At 37.2% G+C, this 19,807-nt stretch overlaps 1 protein-coding gene across 1 annotated transcript; it reads right to left on the bottom strand.

The window, feature by feature from the left end:
• Positions 1-17,401: 17,401 nt before the first annotated feature.
• On the bottom strand, positions 17,402-19,522 carry LOC122009105 (protein DEHYDRATION-INDUCED 19 homolog 2-like). Its single transcript, XM_042565128.1, has 5 exons — positions 19,308-19,522; positions 19,064-19,218; positions 18,436-18,513; positions 18,003-18,250; positions 17,402-17,648 (listed from the first exon to the last, which is right to left on the bottom strand). The coding sequence occupies exons 1-5, from the start codon at positions 19,378-19,380 to the stop codon at positions 17,549-17,551; spliced, it is 654 nt and encodes a 217-aa protein (XP_042421062.1). The 5' UTR covers positions 19,381-19,522; the 3' UTR covers positions 17,402-17,548.
• Between the last annotated feature and the right edge of the window lie 285 nt (positions 19,523-19,807).

The following is a 19,807-nucleotide window of genomic DNA, read 5'->3' as shown; positions in this document are numbered from 1 at the left end:
GTGGTGAGCTAAATGTTACCACCAAGGTCGTTTTCGATTGTAAGAATGCTTACCCTGTTGAGTTGTAAGTCGTCTCTCAGGAGCTCGCCAGACTTAAGAGTGTTCGTGGAGTGGTAGTTGCAGGTATGGACAAAAATGGAGTCATGCACACATAAGGTGTGTTATAGGCACACATGTGGGACTACCTCAGGGTGAAGTGTCAGCTATCTCAATGCCAACAAAAGCCATCTACAAGGGTGTCTGCTTTACCAAGGAGGTTGATAGTTTCTTGTACAATCTCCAGAGTTTTTTCGAGTTCAAGGGTATACAGGATAATTCTTTGAGAATCAATGGTGCAACTATCTGCTTACAAGATGTTGCGCAGATGTGGTGGCATTATAAGTTTAGCAATAAGAATAAGGGTCTTCACTCAATAGACACTTAGAAGAACATCAACTAAGACCAACTATGGCAAATGTGGGGGGAGAGAAGAACAGACATAAGGACTATACATTTTGTGATGGTAAAAAGATGGACAAGCTAAAAACAGGTCAGTCCAATACACCACCCAAAGCTAAAATGTTTTTTTACTTCATTTATAATGGTCCACATTTGATGAGGGATTGCTTGAAGCGCGAGACCAAAAACGTCATCTCAATGTCATGATCAGCCAACATGAAGAAAGCCAACTCTATAATGGAGGGCCTCCACTTGGGATCACTTCAAATACTTAGTGCTCTCAAGGCTAAACTATCACTCCTTCTGCCAAGAATTTTATTGTTGACAAAAAATTTTATGTTTGTAAGTGCAACTATGACCGACAAAAAAGTTTGAGCAGTGCTAGATATAGGAGCAACTCACAATTTTATTGTCAAAGATGAGGCTAAGTGGTTGATGTTAGGACTGGATGCAGTGATGGCTGAAGAAGCTAGGGGGGGGGGGGACAAAATTAGTGCAGAGGAATAAAAACAATACATATCACAATCATTCACAAGAAGGTTTATGTGGTTTGGAACTCACTCTATGGCTTATGACTTGGTGAATCACTGTAAAGCTCACTGTTATTCTTCTTCACAGTGAACTATGTGGTTCGCAACCTTCATTCCCACTCAGTGTCCTATGATTCGTCAATGAGTCACTCCTAGAAAGCCCACTATTATTCTTCTTCACTGTGAACTACAAGAGGTGGAGAAACCTCTTATAACATACAAGTATTGCAAGAGAATCAGAGGAAGGCTGACAATTACATGATGAAACCTAATAGGATTTAACCAATCACTATTTCGCCAACTATAAGTTCTTCACCTTACTCCCTTTTTGTAGCTTTCATCCTTATTTAAATTTTACTTGTTATTTTGTTCAACTAATCTGACTTTTATTAGTCCACCTATGAGTCAATCAGTCAACTATTTTTAACCTGAGTCTCCCAACTGCTACTTGAGTCAACTAGATTCCACCATTAGTCGACTTACGGTAGCTTTTAGGTTATCCGACCATTGCAGCATAGCTTTATAGATCAATGGCTCCTTGCTTTCTAGCTCTAGCATTAATCGACTAGATCCTATCAAGATTACAAATCCATTCAGCCTTGAACAAAAACATTATGTTTGTTGGCTAATCACCCCAAGTTGACTCCTTAATTGACTCAACACTCCAGTTGAGTTGATTCAATTTCAATCAACTAGAAGTTCGTGTCTTATCGTCCTAATAATCGAGTTTCGCCTAAGTTGAAGATTACCTTTGCCCAAGCGTATAATTCTCTCAACTCTCACAGCTTCCCACTAAAACTCACCTTTTGCAGCTTAACTTCACTACTAAGGTCGCCTTTCATCAAGCTTCTTGTCCCTCAAATGTACTTGAGCCCTCCACTCGTTCCACGTGTCATCCTTCATACTCCACCTATATAGTTCTCCTTCCCTCCAGTTCTTAATGTTGCGCCTCAATGCTCCTCAACATGTGGTCCCTCAGTTGTCATCATCCTTCTTTGATCTCTACGAATCTTGAGTCACTAAGCTGCCAATTTGACCATTTCAATTCATCTTCATCACTTGACCTCGTTGATTCACAAGCTCTTCAAACTCCATGTGTCCTGTTAAATCTTCACACTTCAAACACATGTGAAATCACACTCTTAGCACAAACATCAAAATGCAACACTAGGTATTCTCTCTACTCTCACAGCTTATCACAAAAATTTATCATTTTTTTTGCAGCTTGACTTCACTACCAAAGCATCTCCCATCAGACTTGTCCCTTGGATGCACCCGAGCCCTCAGCTTGTTCTATGTGTTATCCTTCGTACTCCATCGACGCAGTTCTCCTCCTCTCCAGCTGTTGCGCCTCAATGCTCGTTGACCTGCAGCCCCTTAGATGTCCTATATCATCCTTCTTTAATCTCTACAAACCTCAAGCCACTAAGCTGCCAACTTGGCCGTGACAAGTCATCATCAACATCACTTAACCTCGTTGAATCACGAGCTCTCGAAGCTCTATGTGTGCTTATCAAGTCTTTGCATACTTCGAACACATGTGAAATCACAATGTAAGGCCTAACTTAAACTCTTAGCACAAACATTAAAATCCAAGGTCAAACTTGACCACTTAGGACACTGTTGCACCAATAGTTGGGTTGTGGTGGAGGTTCCCTCGAAGTTATGAATCGTTAGTTAGGCCCATTGTTGGAATTGCCCAATCAGTTTAGGTTTATCTTGGAAAATGAAGTGGAAGCCTAGATTTCTCTATCGTGTTGATAGATGACTTCCAAGTAGTGCTATGATTTGAGTTCTTCCACGAAGTGCATGCATTTCCTCTACGAGCAACTAACTCCCTCAACATACTTGTAAGAAACAAAGCATGTGTGACTCTTATAGAGTATGCTACCAAGGTAGAGTCCAAGGCCTAAATTAAATCCTTAGCACAAACATTAAAACCCAAGGTCGAAACTGACTTCTTAGGACACAATTGCACCAACAGTTGGGTCATGGTGCAGGTTCCCTCAAAGTTATAAATCGCCATTTAGGCCCATTGTTGACATTGCCAGTCAATTCAGGTTTATCTTGGAAAATAAAGTGGAAGCCTAGATTTTTCTATCGTGTCGATGGTTGACTTCCAAGTAATGCTATGATTTGATTGCTATGATTTGAGTTCTTCAACGAAGTGTGTGCATTTCCTCTACCTGTAATTAACTCCCTCAACATACTTGCAAGAAACAAAGCATGTGTGATTCTTACAGAGCATGCTACCAAGGTAGAGTCCAAGGCACTATCAGCTGTACAATTCAAATCAGTGTTGAAGTCCAATCCAAGCTACCTTGCCACTATTTGGGAATTGAATGATGTAGATGCCAAGGAGCCAATCCCAAAGGTCATACAAGTGGTGCCAGAAGAATTTTCAAAAAAGTTTTTGCCAAGGCGTCTGGTAGATAATTAGATTGAGTTAGAGCCAAGTATTAAGCCACCAGCCATAGCACCTTATCGCATGACACCTCTTGAGGTAGTTGAGTTGTGCAAGTAATTCTTGGACTTGCTAGACTCAAGCTAGATTCGTCCTTCCAAGATTCCCTTCAGTGCCTCTGTATTGTTTCCAAAAAAGGATGGGTCTCTCCATATGTGCATCAGCTATTGAGTGCCATAACGAATACTTCATCCCTCTGATAGTTGAACTTTTTTATCAATTAGGAAAAGGTTGATACTTCTCTAAACTAGACCCTACAGTCAGGACACTACTAAGTATAGATTGCAGCAAGGAATGAGCCAAAGACAGCATGTGTAACAAGGTTTGGTGTCCTTGAATTCTTGGTTATGCCCTTTAGTCATACAAATGCACTAATAACTTTTTGTACCCCTATGAATAAGCTCTTCCACTCCTATCTTGATCACTTTGTGGTAATCTACTTGGATGATATTGTAATGTATAACACAACCCTTGAAGATCACATACAATGCCTTAAGCAAGTTTTCTAAATGTTACGTATAAATGACTTGTATGTCAAGCAGGAGAAATGCTCATTTGCCTAAGAAGAGGTAGAGTTCCTTGGTCATAGAATTTGCAATGGGAAGCTCATGATGGTCAAGCCAAGGTAAAGACCACACACACCAAGGTTACAATCTTTGGGTTGGAAGTACTATCGGTGTTTCATTAAAGGCTTTTCTAGTAGTCGCGTGTTTAACCATCCTTTTATAAAGTTCTTATCTTTTATTATTCTTATTTCTGCGCCTGGATCTCTTAGGTGCTTACTGGTGAAACGATGTTGATCCAATGACTCCGTGTGATTTGGATAAAAATCTCACCTCAGGCGGACCTCTGGCGCCGGATCGGCGCCCGACCGCTTTTCTCCGAAACGGCTTTCTGCGGACAGGTTGGTGAGACAAATAAATAATGTATATCTGCCAAGCAGTGTGCTTACGGTTTATAAGTTTGACATAAAAGTACAACGAATTCTAGTCTTCAAGGCAGGAATCTAGTCACCGATCTCGACTTAGATATAGAAATGGTCTGGCTAGGATGATGCCTAATGTTTCCTTCTGGAGCAGCGTCCTCACCGATCACTCCCTTGGGTGACTTACCTTTACTCACGCGGGCATTAAATTGACCCTTGACAAAATCTGGACTTCTCAAAACCAGCTATCCAAATTAGGTCCAAATGGAAGCCTATATTTGGACTTCTACTTGATGTCAAATTAGGCCGGATTGACTTGGACTTCTACGTAGGCGTCAGGTCAGCCGTCGACCCGCGGACTTAGGCGTGCGGACATCGGTCGGCCGAGTGGGCTGTCACGGACTTCGTCTGCCTCGGTCGGTGGTCATGATAACCTAACCAATCAATTTTCGACAACAAAACCTGAGTTAGACCGTTAGTGTTAACCGCACCAACAATCTCTCCCTTTTTGATGGAATGACAACCTGGTTAAGTTAGTAAAAATATGCAAAAAAATTAAGCATTTTATTCTAGCATGGGGTTTAAGTTAGTTTTAAATTTTGTTTTTGTTTCTCTAACTTAACCACCTATCTCTCTCCCTTTGGCATTCATCAAACAAAGATATATTTTGAACATTCAAAAATACAGAATACATAAAAAAATATGTAGGAAACGATGTCAAGTTAACTTGGGGGAGTTTGAACTTTCAAATCAGAAATTTGAAAAGCTAATTTTCTACTATAAGTATAAGTTTCAAACGTTTGGATCAAGGTGAATTTTCAAAATATATTTCAATTTTGAAGTATTTTTCAAACATAAGTTTTGACAATCAAAATTTTAAGGCTAAGTTTTCATTGTTAAATTTTCTAAACAACATTTTTCAAATTTGAAAAAAAAAATCAAAACTGAGTTTTAAAATATATTTATTTTTCAAAACGGTTTGGAACAAAGTTTGAAAAACAATTTGAATATAATTAATTTTATACAATCTAGTTTAATAATATTTGAAACATAAGATTTCAAAAACTAATTTTGAAAAACTTTTCTTTTCAAGACTTAATTATCTTGTAAAGATTTTAAATTTGAAACCAAAGACCAATTTGACTAATGAAAAATATTAAAAAATATTGTGTTTAAGGTGGAGAAATAATGTTAGTGTTAAGTGTTAATTTAATCCTCCCGTAAACGTACTCAGGCATTGTCTAACTGGTGGGTACTTCTTGACTATGAGGAGGATAGCGACTTGTAGTTAGTTAGAAAGTTAAGTTTATTGTGATCAGTTTAGCGGTTGGTGAACTAGATAACTTAACTTGATTAATGTATGTTTTGTATTTAATGCCCAGACTTATATCGATGCACTAACATAAGCATCTTAAGTCCAGGCAATTGGCCTATACATCTCACCCCTTTCTATGTTTGTCAATCACAAGCAAGGTAATCCTAGGGTGTTGGTGAGATGCTCAAATACTAGTCCTGGGGGAACATGATTTCTAAAGGGATTTTTCTAGTCTAAGGCTAAAGTTATTTTGAAATTCTAAAAGTAGGAAGGTTTTGAAAAAAAAATAAAACAATTTTAACCTAGAATTTAAAACAATTTAGAATTTTGAAAATCCTAGTCTATTAAATTAGAGTATAACCAATCAGATCTGAAAATGAAGGTCAATAGAATAATATGTACTACAAAGAGATGTAATAGTGTCATAACAATGCTATGTAATAATCACGACTACTGAGATGAAGACGGAGGTGGTTCGGAACCCATCGACAGAAGGCGAGTCATCGATATCTGATTAACAGCCGAGGCAGTGCGTCTCGTGGAATAAATCGCGAATTAGAATCTCTGCCCGTCTAATAGTAAATCGAGAGAGGAGACCTCTGTCTGCCTCTCGTCGGGAAATCGGAGACCTCTCGTCGTATCTCTCGGTGAAACTCGGAGGACTCCTACTGGAGGCTCAACATAGCTCTCTCTAGCCCGGATACTCGATCGGCTAGAGTGCGAGGCGCGGGACGTGGGGCTCGAGCTGGCGCTGGGGCAGGAGTGGCCTCGTCAGGAAAGAGTGCGAGAAAAAACTCATCGGCCTCCTCTTCTTTGTTCTGGGTCAAGCTGGTGTTGTGCCCCCCTCTGCCAAGTCATGATACCCTCACCATCTATATGCTATAACGTCAAACTCGGTCATATAGCGGATGTCACCTCTGGTGACATCAATGCCCAAAGAGGGCATATATGCTGTCAGAATGTGACAGTAGGGCATATGAACTCGCCCACTCGTCACATATCCGTCTAAGTAAATAATGGTGGAAAAGATATACAGGCTAATGTCAATATCTAGCCTATGACACAGAGCATAGAGGAGAAAGGAATGGAATGAGCGCATCATCGCGATGTCGCGAGAGCTCAATGGTAGAATGCAAAAGACTAAAACCCTATAAAGGGCGTAGTCCTAGACTCGAAGGGTAACTGACCTAAACTGGGTCACTGTGGATACTCGCTCGCCCCTAAAAAAATACGAATAAATCGTATCAAGAGTGATATGCGAGTAGGGATCTCCAAAGGGTAGCTCCCTGAGAGGATAGCACTGAAAGGGACAGGTAGACTCTCGTAACTCAAAAAAATCTCGGATGGCAGTAGGGGACAACGTGATATCTATTAGGATGTATACTAAAAGCCTAGCTTTTGGTATAAACATTTATCTAGAAATAAGAATCACATTGGTCAAATGTCTACATTTATGATAAATGTAGTTGTTCAATTAATTTATATTGTAGATAACATGGTGTGTGGTGTCACACGAAAAGAATCGATATTGCTCCAATACCTTATAAATTATAAACAATAGCTCACGACCAAGATGGAAAGGAACAAACCATTGGAAGGTCGTAGTATAATTAGGTATTAGTTTATCTTAACTATATAATTACACTAGTACACTTAGAGTGTATTGAGTAGGACCATTTGAGGTCGTTCCTTTTATACTGACTTTATGAAGGAACAAAGATCTCAGTTATTATGGAAGTGTGTGCTCTTAATCCTAATATAATAACAAGCACATATATTTGATATTTATTTCTTTAATTTATCAATGAGTGAGATTTAGTTCGATAAATCAATAAGCCCGATAAGTTGGGAAATGATATCACTTATAGTGTGTGTTGTTGATTATAGAAGGAAACTGTGTCCTAGTAATCTAGGTTGAGAATGTCTCCAAGAGGAGCTCATAAGGATTGTCATGTTAAACCCTGCAGGTGGACTTAGTCCGACATGACCGATGGGTTGATGGCGCTACTCTTGGACTAGATGTATTCAATTAAGTGAGTTGTGGGTAACTCGTTTAATTAGTGGACGTCGACGTCTTAAACACAAGGAGACTAACACACTCATAATAAGGAGCCCAAAATGTAATTTGGAATTGGTGCGGTAGTTCAATAATAATTCTTTAGTGGAATGAATTATTATTGATGAAATTAAGTTGTGTGTTCGGGGCGAACACGGGATGCTTAATTTCATCGGGAGACCAAAACCAATTCCTCCTCTCGGTCCCTATCGTAGCCTCTTGTATACAAATTTATACCCATCACATACCCTGCACCATCAGCTGGAAATAGTAAACTAACTTGGAGCATAAGCTAGTAAGCCAAGACCAAATAGATGAGCCCAATTGGTGGGCAGCTGACTTGGGTCCCAAGCTTAGGTGGCCGGCCACTAGAATATTAAAAAGGATTTTTATTAAAATTATTTCTTATGTGGATATCATGATTTTAAAGAGAGTTTAAAAATTAAAAATTTCCTTTTATAGCTTTCTACAAAAGATTACGAGAAGAGATTAATCTCTTTCCTTATTTGTAGATTAAAAGGATGGTTTTAATTTTTGGTAAAAACTTTCCTTATTTGTAAATCATCTACATGTTTAAAAGAGAGTTTAAAATTTGAAATCTTTCCTTATTTGTTGATTAAAAGGTGGATTTTAAATTTTAAGAAAACTTTCCTTTTTAACCATGTTCATGATTTAAAAGAGAGTTTAAAAATTAAATATTCTCTTTTATAAGTTTCTACAAGAGATTAAGAAAAGATTTGATATCTTTCCTTATTTGTAGATTAAAAGATATTTTAATTTTTAGAGATAACTTTCTTTTTATCCACATGTTTAAAAGAAAGATTTTAATTTATTAAATTTCCTTTTTATAAACCAATCATGAAGGGATAAAAATTATTGGAGAAATTTTTATAAATTTCCGGAAACAAATTAGGAAGTTTTAATTCTTGTTTAATTAAAACTTTCGCGGTCGAGGAAATAAGTGGCGGCCATTTTATAATAAAAATTATTTTTAATTAAATAAAATTTTCCTTTTTATGGCAAAAGAATTAAGGAAGTTTTTATTTAAATTTCCTTATTTGCCAAGATCAAGGATTATAAAAGAGGGGGTAGAGGTGCCTTCATGGTGAACGACTCTATTATTCTTTTCCTCCCTCTCTTCCTTGGTGGCCGGCCTCTTCCTCTTCTCTCTTCTCCTTCTTGTGGCCGAACCATCTTGTTCTCTTGGAGTCCTTGTGGTGGCCGGATCTAGCTTGGAGAAAAGGAGAGAAAGGAGGCTTCGCTCTTGCATCCCTTGGAGCTTGGTGGTGGTGGCTGAACCTCATCCTTTCTTGGAGTCATGTGGTGGCCGAACCTTGCAAAGAAGAAGAAGGTGCCTTGGTGGTTCTCGTCTCGGAAGATCGTTGCCCACACAACGTCCGGGATTAGAAGAGGAATACGGTAGAAGATCGAGAGGTCATTATCTATTAAGTAAGGTATAACTAATATAGTTTTTCGCATCATGTTAGTTTTATCTCCATGTAAAAATTCCAAATACAAGAGGCATGCGATTCTAGTATTTCGAATTAGTTTTCGATGTTGTGTTCTTTTATTTTTCTTTCCTTGTGATTTGATTGTTCCTTTTGGTTGATCTAAAGTTATTTAAGGAAATTAAATATTAGCTTTCCTTAAAAGGCTTTGTCTAGGCGGTGGTGGTTGTTCCCATATCCAAGAAGGTCATGTGCCTCGCCATGCAGTCCTGGAAGCCAATTTTGGAAATTAATATTTAATGGAATTAATAACCTAGGTGATTTGGATCGACCGTGTTAAGTTCCGCAGGAGATCTAAGTCTAAACCTAAAAGAACAAATAAATTAAATTTAGGATCAAACGTGTTAAATTCCGCAGGCGATCTAGAGTTTAATTTAAAAGAACACGTGGTAGTAGGAAAGGTTCAGACCTTTGTACGAAAATTTTGTCTTGATGGGGCCATTAGGTTTTCAGAATGCAACCAACAATATAGGTCCCATTGCCCTAGTATTATAGGTAAAATCGTCTACTTTTACTAGGTTGTTATAAAATTCTCACACAAACTTATATTTCTTGGTACGAATACATTCAACAATTTTGAAGATTGTAGTAGTTTATGGCCTCCATAGCTGGAATGCAAGAGCGTAAAAAGAATGCTTTATCTATACATTTAATCCTAATGGCCATGTAGATGGTTGACTCAAACTTAATCCTAAGCTCATCAGTGGGAAACCTAGGATCAATACTGGAAGTATAGGGCCCAGCACTAGATTTAGAACGTTTCATAAATTATATAACAAAATTATACTAATTAAAGAAAACAAACATGCAATAATATTCTTATACTTTAAATAGAAGACAAGAATTTTACCGAGGAGCCATTGAGAAAATAATTTTAGAACTGACGACCTCGGTTGATTCGCGACAGCGTATTAACCGTAGAACGAGAGAAAATTTTAACTTTGAATGCTTTCGTAGTAAAGCTTGGAATAAGCTTGAACGAAAGCTTGGAAGAAGAGGTGCAAGGGTAGGGGGCGCCCCTGCCCCCCTATATATAGGGGAGTCTGGGCGCCCGGACCTATTCCAGGTGCCCAGGGTCAAGTAGGGCGGGGCGCCCGGATCCCCTCCGGGCGCCCCGGGTTCGTATACCAGGGGCGCCCGCCCCTGGTTTTTTACTCCGGTATTGATTTTTTTTTTTCAATAGATATTAAAAATTTAAGTTTTAATAAATTTTTAGAATGAAAAAATAAGTTTTAATTTAAAATAACTTTTTAAAAAAAAATTAAGTTTTAATTTTTTAAAATAAATTTTTAAGTTAGAAAAATTTAAGTTTTAATTTTGAAATAAATTTTTAAGTTAAAAAGAAATTTAAGTTTTAATTTTAAAATAAATTTTTAAGTTAAAAAAATTTAAGTTTTAAAATAAGTTTTTAAGTTAAAAAAAAATTAAGTTTTAATTTTAAAATAAATTTTTAAGTTAAAAAAATTAAGTTTTAATTTTTAAAATAAATTTTTAAGTTAAAAATAAATTTAATTTTTAATTTTAAAATAAATTTTTAAATTAAAAAAAAAATTAAGTTTTAATTTTAAAATAAAATTTTAAGTTAAAAAAAAATTTAAGTTTTAAAATAAGTTTTTAAGTTAAAAAAAAAATTAAGTTTTAATTTTAAAATAAATTTTTTAAAAAAAATTAAGTTTTAGTTTTTAAAATAAATTTTTAAGTTAAAAAGAAATTTAAGTTTTAATTTTAAAATAAATTTTTAAGTTAAAAAAATTTAAGTTTTAATTTTAAAATAAATTTTTAATTTAATTTTAACTTAATTTACTTTAATTATAATTATAATTTAATTAAATTTAATTTAAGTGTTCTTAGTCATCTCACCCGATCTATGTTTTCAATCAGGGAATCCTATAATTTTATGAGATGAATTAGATTCAATTTTGGAGTTTGTTTTAACTTGTGTTATATTCAAGTTTAACTTTGGGTTCAACAAATAGGCGTTCTCTGGATAAACTTCTGGGCTATGGTGAGTCACTCGGACATCATTAAAGTAACCATGCCTTCGAGGTTTTCCAAATAGTCCTATCCACTGGACTTAGTACAAAACCTTAGTCTAATTGGTTAGGATTCATAAAGGGTAGCTTCGGTCAATTCCACTTAGCCATATGCATCAGGTCGAAGCTATATGTTCCTAGACATGCATAGACTAAGCTTCCCTAACGTACTATCATCCAATATTTCACCAGCACCATTTTTCAAGTTAAACTTGAACCATTTTTAACTAATCATAATTACCCTGTTGGGTAGGTTGGTTAGGGTTACCCTACCGGGTAGGTTAGTTTTAGAGGTGCCAGCTATTCTGGAGTCTCCCCCTGAATTAATTACCATTTAATTTATCTTTGTTCTCGGTTTATGTCTATTTCTTTTATAATTAAATTTCACTTGATGATAGTTTACATTTTGTTGATTTTTAATATGTTTAGATTTTAAACCTTTTGGTTCAGGTTTGTATTCTAGTTTTTTATTTGGTTTATTTGACTTTATATAATATATTTTATCTTTAGGGATGTAGTATTGATTAAGTCCTACTAACGTGATTAAATACTGGAACCCAAGTTTGTTTTGTTGGTTTGTGTTGGGTTATTAATGACTTGAATGTTTTATTTGAGCTTGACTTATAGCCAAGTCCGATTTTATTATACATTTCTTTTTGATTATTTAATATTAAACTAAGTTTTTGGATCTCAAGCAGAATTTTTCTTTGTTTCTTTTAAATTATTAATTTCATTTTTAGTGATAAATTCTCGTCCTCAAGTGTTAGAACTTGAGTTGGATTTAATTTTTTGTTTGTTCCTTGAGATTTTGATTTTCTTTAAGTAACTCATTTTCTTTTCTATTTTAACTAATTTCTGTTTTAAGCGAGGAAATAATTTTGAAAAATTTCTTATTTAAATTTTGGTATACCTCTTCAGGACGCCGGAAACGATCTGCGGACTCGTGGTTGATTCAGGTTGACAGTTTTAAAATTCTTCTTCGCGGGCCATCAGCGCGAGGTAACTCTTGTTCTTCTGTTCTTCGGCTTCCAATTCATCCGAGGAAGTGTCGTCTCACGTTGCTTTAAGGGCCTTCTTTTTGGTCGTTCTTGGTTTCTCGTTTTTCAACTTTGGACACTCGTTCTTGTAGTGGCCCTTTTTGTTACATCCAAAGCATGTCACACTCCTCGAGTCGGTTGGAGAGTTGATCTTCTGAAGGTCCTTTTTGGTGAAGCTCCTTTTCCTCCTGGTGAACATTTTCCTTACCAAGTTCACCAGGTGCTCTTCATCTTCAGAGTTCGATCGGAGTAAATGATGAGTTGAGACTTGTTCTTTATCTACTCCTTGGAGGAACACAAACAATTACACTTCTCGTACAAGCGTTAGTTTGCTCATATAGTTCTAATTCACAAAACAACTCGTCTAATTTAAATTTAGATAAATTTTTGAAATTTTGCCAGGCATCCCAATAGATGAATCCCTGACTATTATGTGGAAACACATTCGGTCCATACCTTATTAGGTCACGGTTCTCCATTTGGTGGCCTATCGGCGTGGAGTTACGTTGAGGATGTCCTTGATCTCGCGTGTAGGTGACTTGCAGTTTCCCCTTCCTGTATTTTTATATTGAATATTTTATTTAGAGTAAATCCCTTTTTGTTACCTTAGCATCGCTGGTTCCTTCGTGCAGCTCGATCAGTTTGTGCCACAGCTCTTTGGCGTTCTTATGTGGTCCAACCTGGTTTAGTACTTCTCTAGTCAATCCGCACTGTAGGGTGTTGATTGCCTTGTTCTCTATCGATGCCTTCTTTTTTAGGTCTGATGTCCAATCTTTTGGATCCAGTAGATTCCCGGAACTGTCTACTGGAATTTTGTAGGGTCTGGTGATGCTCATCCACTGGTCGAAGTCCGTCTTAAGATACACTTCCATTCGCTTCTTCCAGTATGGGAAATCGTCCCCGTTGAAAAGGGGAAGTCGTACTGTTCTGAAGCCTTCAAGATGAGACATTTTAATCCCTGCACACAATCAAATAAATAGGCAGGCAAATTCCCAAGACTTGGTTTTGGATTAGCAGTGCGGGAAGAATTAAAAGATAATAAATGAACTAAATTGGTGTTGCACCAATTTAGATTTAATTTCAACGAGAAAACTTTCCAAAAAGATAATAGTATCAGTTTGGAATTGAATGTAAGATTGAAAGCGAAAGAAAGAAAAGAAACAAGAGAAAATTTCCCCCCTGTCTGATTGGTGGTTGCACCAAATCAGAGCGGTACCTGCTCTGATACCACTTGTTAGATCGTGAAGTTTCGATAGAGGGGGGGTGAATATCGATTAAACAATTCGTTCGAAAAGAGTTACGCACAATGAAAATAGACAGACAATGCTAACACAAACCAGTTTTACTTGGTTCGGAGCCTATGTCGACTCCTACTCTAAGGCCTGCACACAAGGGTGCTTTCGGCGGGCAATCACTAGCAGTTCGGAAAATTATTACAAGTTAAGTGCTGAAGTGCTAATGAAAATTAAAGTGATACCGACAAGAAAATTAACCAAAGAAGAAAGAGCGTGTTGTCGGAGCTTTGTTGGCGTCGCAGGAGCGCAGAGCAGCAGAGCAAGCAGTATAAGATCTCTCATTTTCAGTTGTCTTTAAAGCTCCCCTCTGACTCTCCTTTTATAGGATGCTCGGGGCGCCCCGGATCCCTTCCTGGCGCCCTGGTGAGACGTGGCAGGTCCAACCAGCGAGCTCCACGTGGTGACGTGTGATCTGGATAAAAATCACCTCCAGGGCGCCCGGACCACCTTTCTCCAGCAACCAGCTTTCCTGCAAGATAAGGTTAGTCCAAGGCAAATAAATAATGTATATCCTGCAAAACAGAGTGTTAGCACAGTTTATAAGTTTGACATAAAAGTATGACTTAGATTCCGTCTTTCCGAGATAGGAATCTAGTCACGATCTCGACAGATATCGAAATGGATCTAAAGCCGGATCGATGCCTAATATTCCCTTCCCGGGAACGCATCCTCCCAGTCCTCCCTTCGTGACTTACCTTTACTCACATCGGGACGTCCGGTCAACCCTTCGACCCGTCTGGACTTCTCGCCAGCTATCCGGTCAGCCCGTCGACCTAGCTGGACTTCTCACCAAGCGTCCGGTCAGCCCGTCGACCCGCTTGGACTTTGTGTCAGACATCCGGTCAGCCCGTCAACCTGTCTAGACTTCGTCTGCACACTCGGTCAGAGTGTTAGATCACAACAACCTAACTTAACCCGATTTGTCATTCATCAAAACCTGAGTTAGACCGTTAGTGCTAACCGCACCAACACATCTTGCTTTGGTCATCACTGTGCGTGGGCATCCATAGCTTGGGCCACCATTTCCAACAACAAGATCTTCAACCGCGAGATAATAGGGAAGCAACCAAATTAAGGTAAGCAATGTATAGAGATTTGATTGCATTTATGTGATGGGTTGGTGGATATGAATTTTGTATCAGATTTTATTGAAGAAGGAAAAGGTAATGTGAACCATTTGTTAATTAAGATTTAATTGGATTAAATCATAAGAGGATTAGTTGTGTAAGAAGTGTTGGATCGATAAATAGAATTAAAATGTTGATTTCCTAATCGATTAGGATTAGGATTTGTTATTTGGCTTGTGATAGAACTTAGCAGTACTATGTATTCTGTGTTGTAGGATACTAGTCGGAGACACATCTCGACGTGGCATTATTTATCACGATCGGCAGATAAAGACGGGTACTTCTTACTTTATCTCTTTAGTACATTGATCCTAGTGCATAAGCTATATTTTCGGATAGTTTCTGTATTTATCTTGACTCCACTCGTATTTCTCCTGTACTTGATACTTAACCACTCAATCTTTGAGAAACTCGTTTCTATATCTATACAGTCTCTAGTTGCTATCTATGATATTTAGCAGATACTGGATACCATATACCATATACCATATACTAGATAGTATATATTGGATATATGGATACTGGATATCATGTTTACTTGCTTGAATGTTGTTATTTACATACCTTACTAAGCATGCTGGCTTCACGTACATACCTGTTTTCTGTTTATATATATATATATATGATGACTGTTGCATTTTACGCATCATGTCATTGCATGCATGCCGGCGACCATGTCTCCCTTGTGGTTGAGTGGGTCGTTAGCCAGGACCGCACGCTCAACCACTCATGGGTAGTGGTAGTGGGAATGTGCTGCTTGTCCTGTCATGCACTCACTCGATCACTCATGAGTAGTGGCGGCTGGAGTTGTGAGCAGCAAGGACCCTATTGCTACGTAGCTAAATAGCTACTATGCAAACTGTCCACTCGGTCACTCGAGAGTAATGGCAGTTTGAGTGTCGTACAGTTGTCATCGATCCGACCTCTCGACCATACAAGGGTCGTGGTGCGGAGGGGTGGGCGGAGTGACCATCCGTGCATACGCTGTTATTATTATACCTACTGATGTTGTTGCTTACTTATGCTGCTATTGCTTATCTATGCTACTGTTGTTTAGTTATGTTGATATGCTCACATAGGTTGAGATATATACCTGAGGTATGGGTTTAGACACTGGTTTACTTATTGGTAATATGTATATATCTCACATGTTACCCGTGTAGTTATGAGCAGTACTATAGCAGGTCTTTGCTACATCTGACCTTCTATTACTAGCCTAGGATATGATTTCAAGTATGGATATTTATTATGATATCACTATTGTATCTGCTATTTTCCCTTTGTATCTCTAGTTCTTTATTATGTTCATGCACTATCCGTCTATTACCCGCTGAGTCTTAATATTCACCACCCCATAAACTGGTTTATTTCGTCAGGTAGCAGGTAAAGAATTCATGGAGTCGTTTGGAGGCCATGTTTGCCAGCCCCACGTCACATTGGAGGACAATCTATGGTTTCGGTTTCTTACGCTATTTTGTTTTGGATTTGTGATCTTGGCATTGTAATAGTTTGATGTGGACTTGGAGTTTAGCTTTGTGATATCTTGTATTTGGTTTGGTAATGATGTGTCAAGCCGAGCAGACTCGCAGTTAGTTATTTGGTTTATTTTATGTTCGTTATTCTGTGATTTTCCACTGTGTTTATGTTACATCCGTGTGGGTTGTCTATTAAACTGCGTGGTTGTGTTTTCATCTAGCCGTGTGGGTTGTTGTATATTACTGATGAATATGTTTGTGGATGTATGTATATATATGCTTCAGATTGTCACTGGTACTGAGAGATGCTGTCGAAATTTTGTCGATAGGGATTTCTCTAGGGGTGTGACAGTATCAGAACCCGATCATGCTTTGACATGATCGTAAAATAGTTTTACGAATTGTAGTAATTGTAGTTTTATTATTTTAGGCATTAGGAAAATACGGATTGGAAAATTATTTTCCAATTTGAGATTGAAATCCCACATAATCATTCATAATTGATCCATCAATCGATTGATATGTCTATTAATCTATTAAGCATATGAGCCAATTGATCAGTCGTTGATAAAAACTTCTCCTAATCAATGGACGAAAGCTCTCAATCGATTAAGAAGCTAAAAATCACAAACAAAAACTTAATCCAAAAATCACAAGCAGAGACTTCTAAATCGTTTGTCTAATCGATTCAATCGATTAACAAAAATCATCAATTATTAAGCGGTCAAAAATTACGTACAAATGACTTTGTAATCGATTACTGAATAAATCAAGTATTTTAATCAATTATTTCGTATAGAGTTTCGTAATCAATTACTTAATTGATTAAACATCATAATCGATTAACGAATCGATTAAGAGCTCTATTTTCATGAATAAAAAGTTCCACAATTGATTACCCAATCAATTAAAACCTGAATCAATTAAGAATAATTCTGATCGAACAATAAAGATTGTAATCGATCACTGAATCGATTGAGAATTTTCCAATGATTAATATTTTTAAAAATAAATAAATAATTTAATAATTTTATCAATTGAAAAAAATTATTATCAAATCTTAAATATAAAAAATAAATTAATAAGTTTACATTAAAAAAAACTAAAAACCTAAATTTTATATAAAAAATCGTTTAAAAAATAATATTTATTTTTAAAAAAAAACATATTGAGTCCATAATGTTTTTTCTGTCTAAAGCCTCAAAAATAGTTGAGACAGCCCTTGCCTATCAATATGTTACATACAAAACAAGTTCTTATCTGATGTCAATGAAGACACAAGAATCAGAGATGCTCAACAATGTCTTGCGGTAGCTGATGCCAACATGAACAGCCAAATTCTCCCTCAAAAGAAGTTATCAAAGATTGTAGAAATAACAAGGCCTTGCAGGAACTCAGTCCTCCGAACTTGTTCCTCATCCTCGAATGAAGAAGATGGCTCAGCACTGGAATGAGAATTGAGGTTAACATAATAGAGGAAAAGCGAAAACAAACGATAGGGCAGCATAAACATTAGTCAATGTTTCGAATTCATGACAGGCAGTAGAGACAGATTGATTTTCTCGAACAAGTGTACAGTATTGATAATGATGCGACCTAAGATAGTGATCAATCATGGATTTAAATAGCAAGATTGAAAAATCTTCAACACAGCAGCCATTGATGATTACTACAGATAAGAGAGAGATTAGGCAGTAAATTATGGTTTAGGATTCAAATTAGTAGCAGGGAATAAGATCTTCAAGCATGACCTCGTTATTTTCTAAAGAAGCTTTCATTTTAACCAAATTGTCTCTTACCTTTCAACTGCTTTTTCATCTGATAATTTATCAGCCATAGTTTCTCGGTTTGAAGATTCCAACGGTGTAACTTCCAATGGATCAGTCATGGGGAAATTGCCAATAAATCTTGACAACAATGGATCAGGTGCTGTGTTGGAAGGAAAATTTAGGCAAGATGATTCCTCGAGAAAAGTTTGATCACTGCTATCACACAACTTTCTCAGCATGGAGTTGAAGTCCGAAGAACCTTTGTAGACTCTACTCTTCTGTGGCATGTAAATGCACATTCAGGAATTCAAGTTGCTAATCAAACATACAACATGATATCCCATGCAAAATGAGCCAATAAACAAATGTTCAACTCCTAAAGTAAGTTTCTAATAGTTAATACTGAAGATTCCTGCTGAGTTTTAAAGTTTCCAAGTTCAGAGATAATGAAAATTACAGATACCTTAAAGTAGTCCCCGTGTTGCACTTCTATGTGGTCAACCATGTCAAATTCAATCCTAGTTTGGCAAATAGGGCATGCCTGAAAAAAAAAAAGTAATGGATAAAATGGTTCAAATTATAGCCCTAGCACGAAGCAGGGTTAATCAGGTAATCACGAAGCCAAACAAAAACAGCAAGAAAGAAATTTAAGCTGAAACATATTCAAGACATGAAAGGATAAGGTTTGAGTCATCTGTAAATTGTTATGGCCATCACGGTCTGCTGATGAAGACAATCTTGATGAAAATGGATAGGTATGTTCATATACAAAACGATTAACCACAAAAACTTCCAAATTTATGAAAGTCTTAAACCTTACTGAAAATGAATATGGAAAGATGTTTTCCCAACTACTATCAATGAATTCTTAGTGCAGTGCAGGATTGATGCCTTAAATCTGATTTAGAACCTTAGAAAGCTATAATCCTAAAGAAGATAACTTAAAAACAGTTTCCAATGAGAAGATTACATAAGTTAGTCATGATTCCCAAACCAATTTCTCCAATAAAAACTACATCGAACCCTATTTTTTTTTTTTTGGAAAAAAAAATACGAACAGAAGCATCATAACTATAATCAGTAGCAATTACCCCTTTCGTATGCTCCCATGGGTGCTTCTTGTCAATATGAAGGCACAAGCTTATGACATCGAATGCCTCAGAGCAGAAGGGGCAAGGGAACTCCGTCAAGGAGTCGTAGTCGTCCTCTGCCGCTCCATGAAACTCCTCCATACCAAGACACGCGTCTACCAAGCACAATCCGACAACGGAGGCAAAGAGTAATCAAGATCCAGAACTCCGCGAAAGAAATAACCCAAGGGCGGCGCATACTGACCATAGAGAGGTGGAAGGGTGGGCCGGCGGTGTGCGAAGGCGTGGCGCGAGTGGCTCCGTCGGTCGTTCTCCATGATGCCTGAGTGGCGAACTTGTGGAGAGTAGGAGCTGAGGCTTCCGAATCGAATCAGACGAAGGAAAGGTTGGGTTTTTTGTTTTTTTTTTTTTGATGTACTTTTGAAGCGAAAGTGCTCGGCAACTTCGATTGCTTCGGGAGGAAGGAGAGGAAGTGGAGACAAAGGGCGTGGCGTCGAAAATATAATAAATAAATAAAAATTATTTATTCTTTATATGACTTGAGGACGGAGAAAGTAGGGCCCACACGAGGGTCGGTGAAGGTGACGGGGCAGCACTTGGGGTAGGACCCACTAGTGTGAATCCAACATGAAAAGTGTGCTGTACCGAAGAACTAATTTATTAAACAAATATTTTATTAGTAATATATATATATATATATATATATATATATATATATATATATATATATATATATATATATAT

The sequence above is a fragment of the Zingiber officinale genome, chromosome 8A (genome assembly GCF_018446385.1).
Source record: "Zingiber officinale cultivar Zhangliang chromosome 8A, Zo_v1.1, whole genome shotgun sequence".
NCBI lineage: Eukaryota > Viridiplantae > Streptophyta > Magnoliopsida > Zingiberales > Zingiberaceae > Zingiber > Zingiber officinale.
The sequence above is the reverse complement of the archived record's forward strand: the minus strand, read 5'-3'. Positions and strand labels throughout refer to the sequence as shown.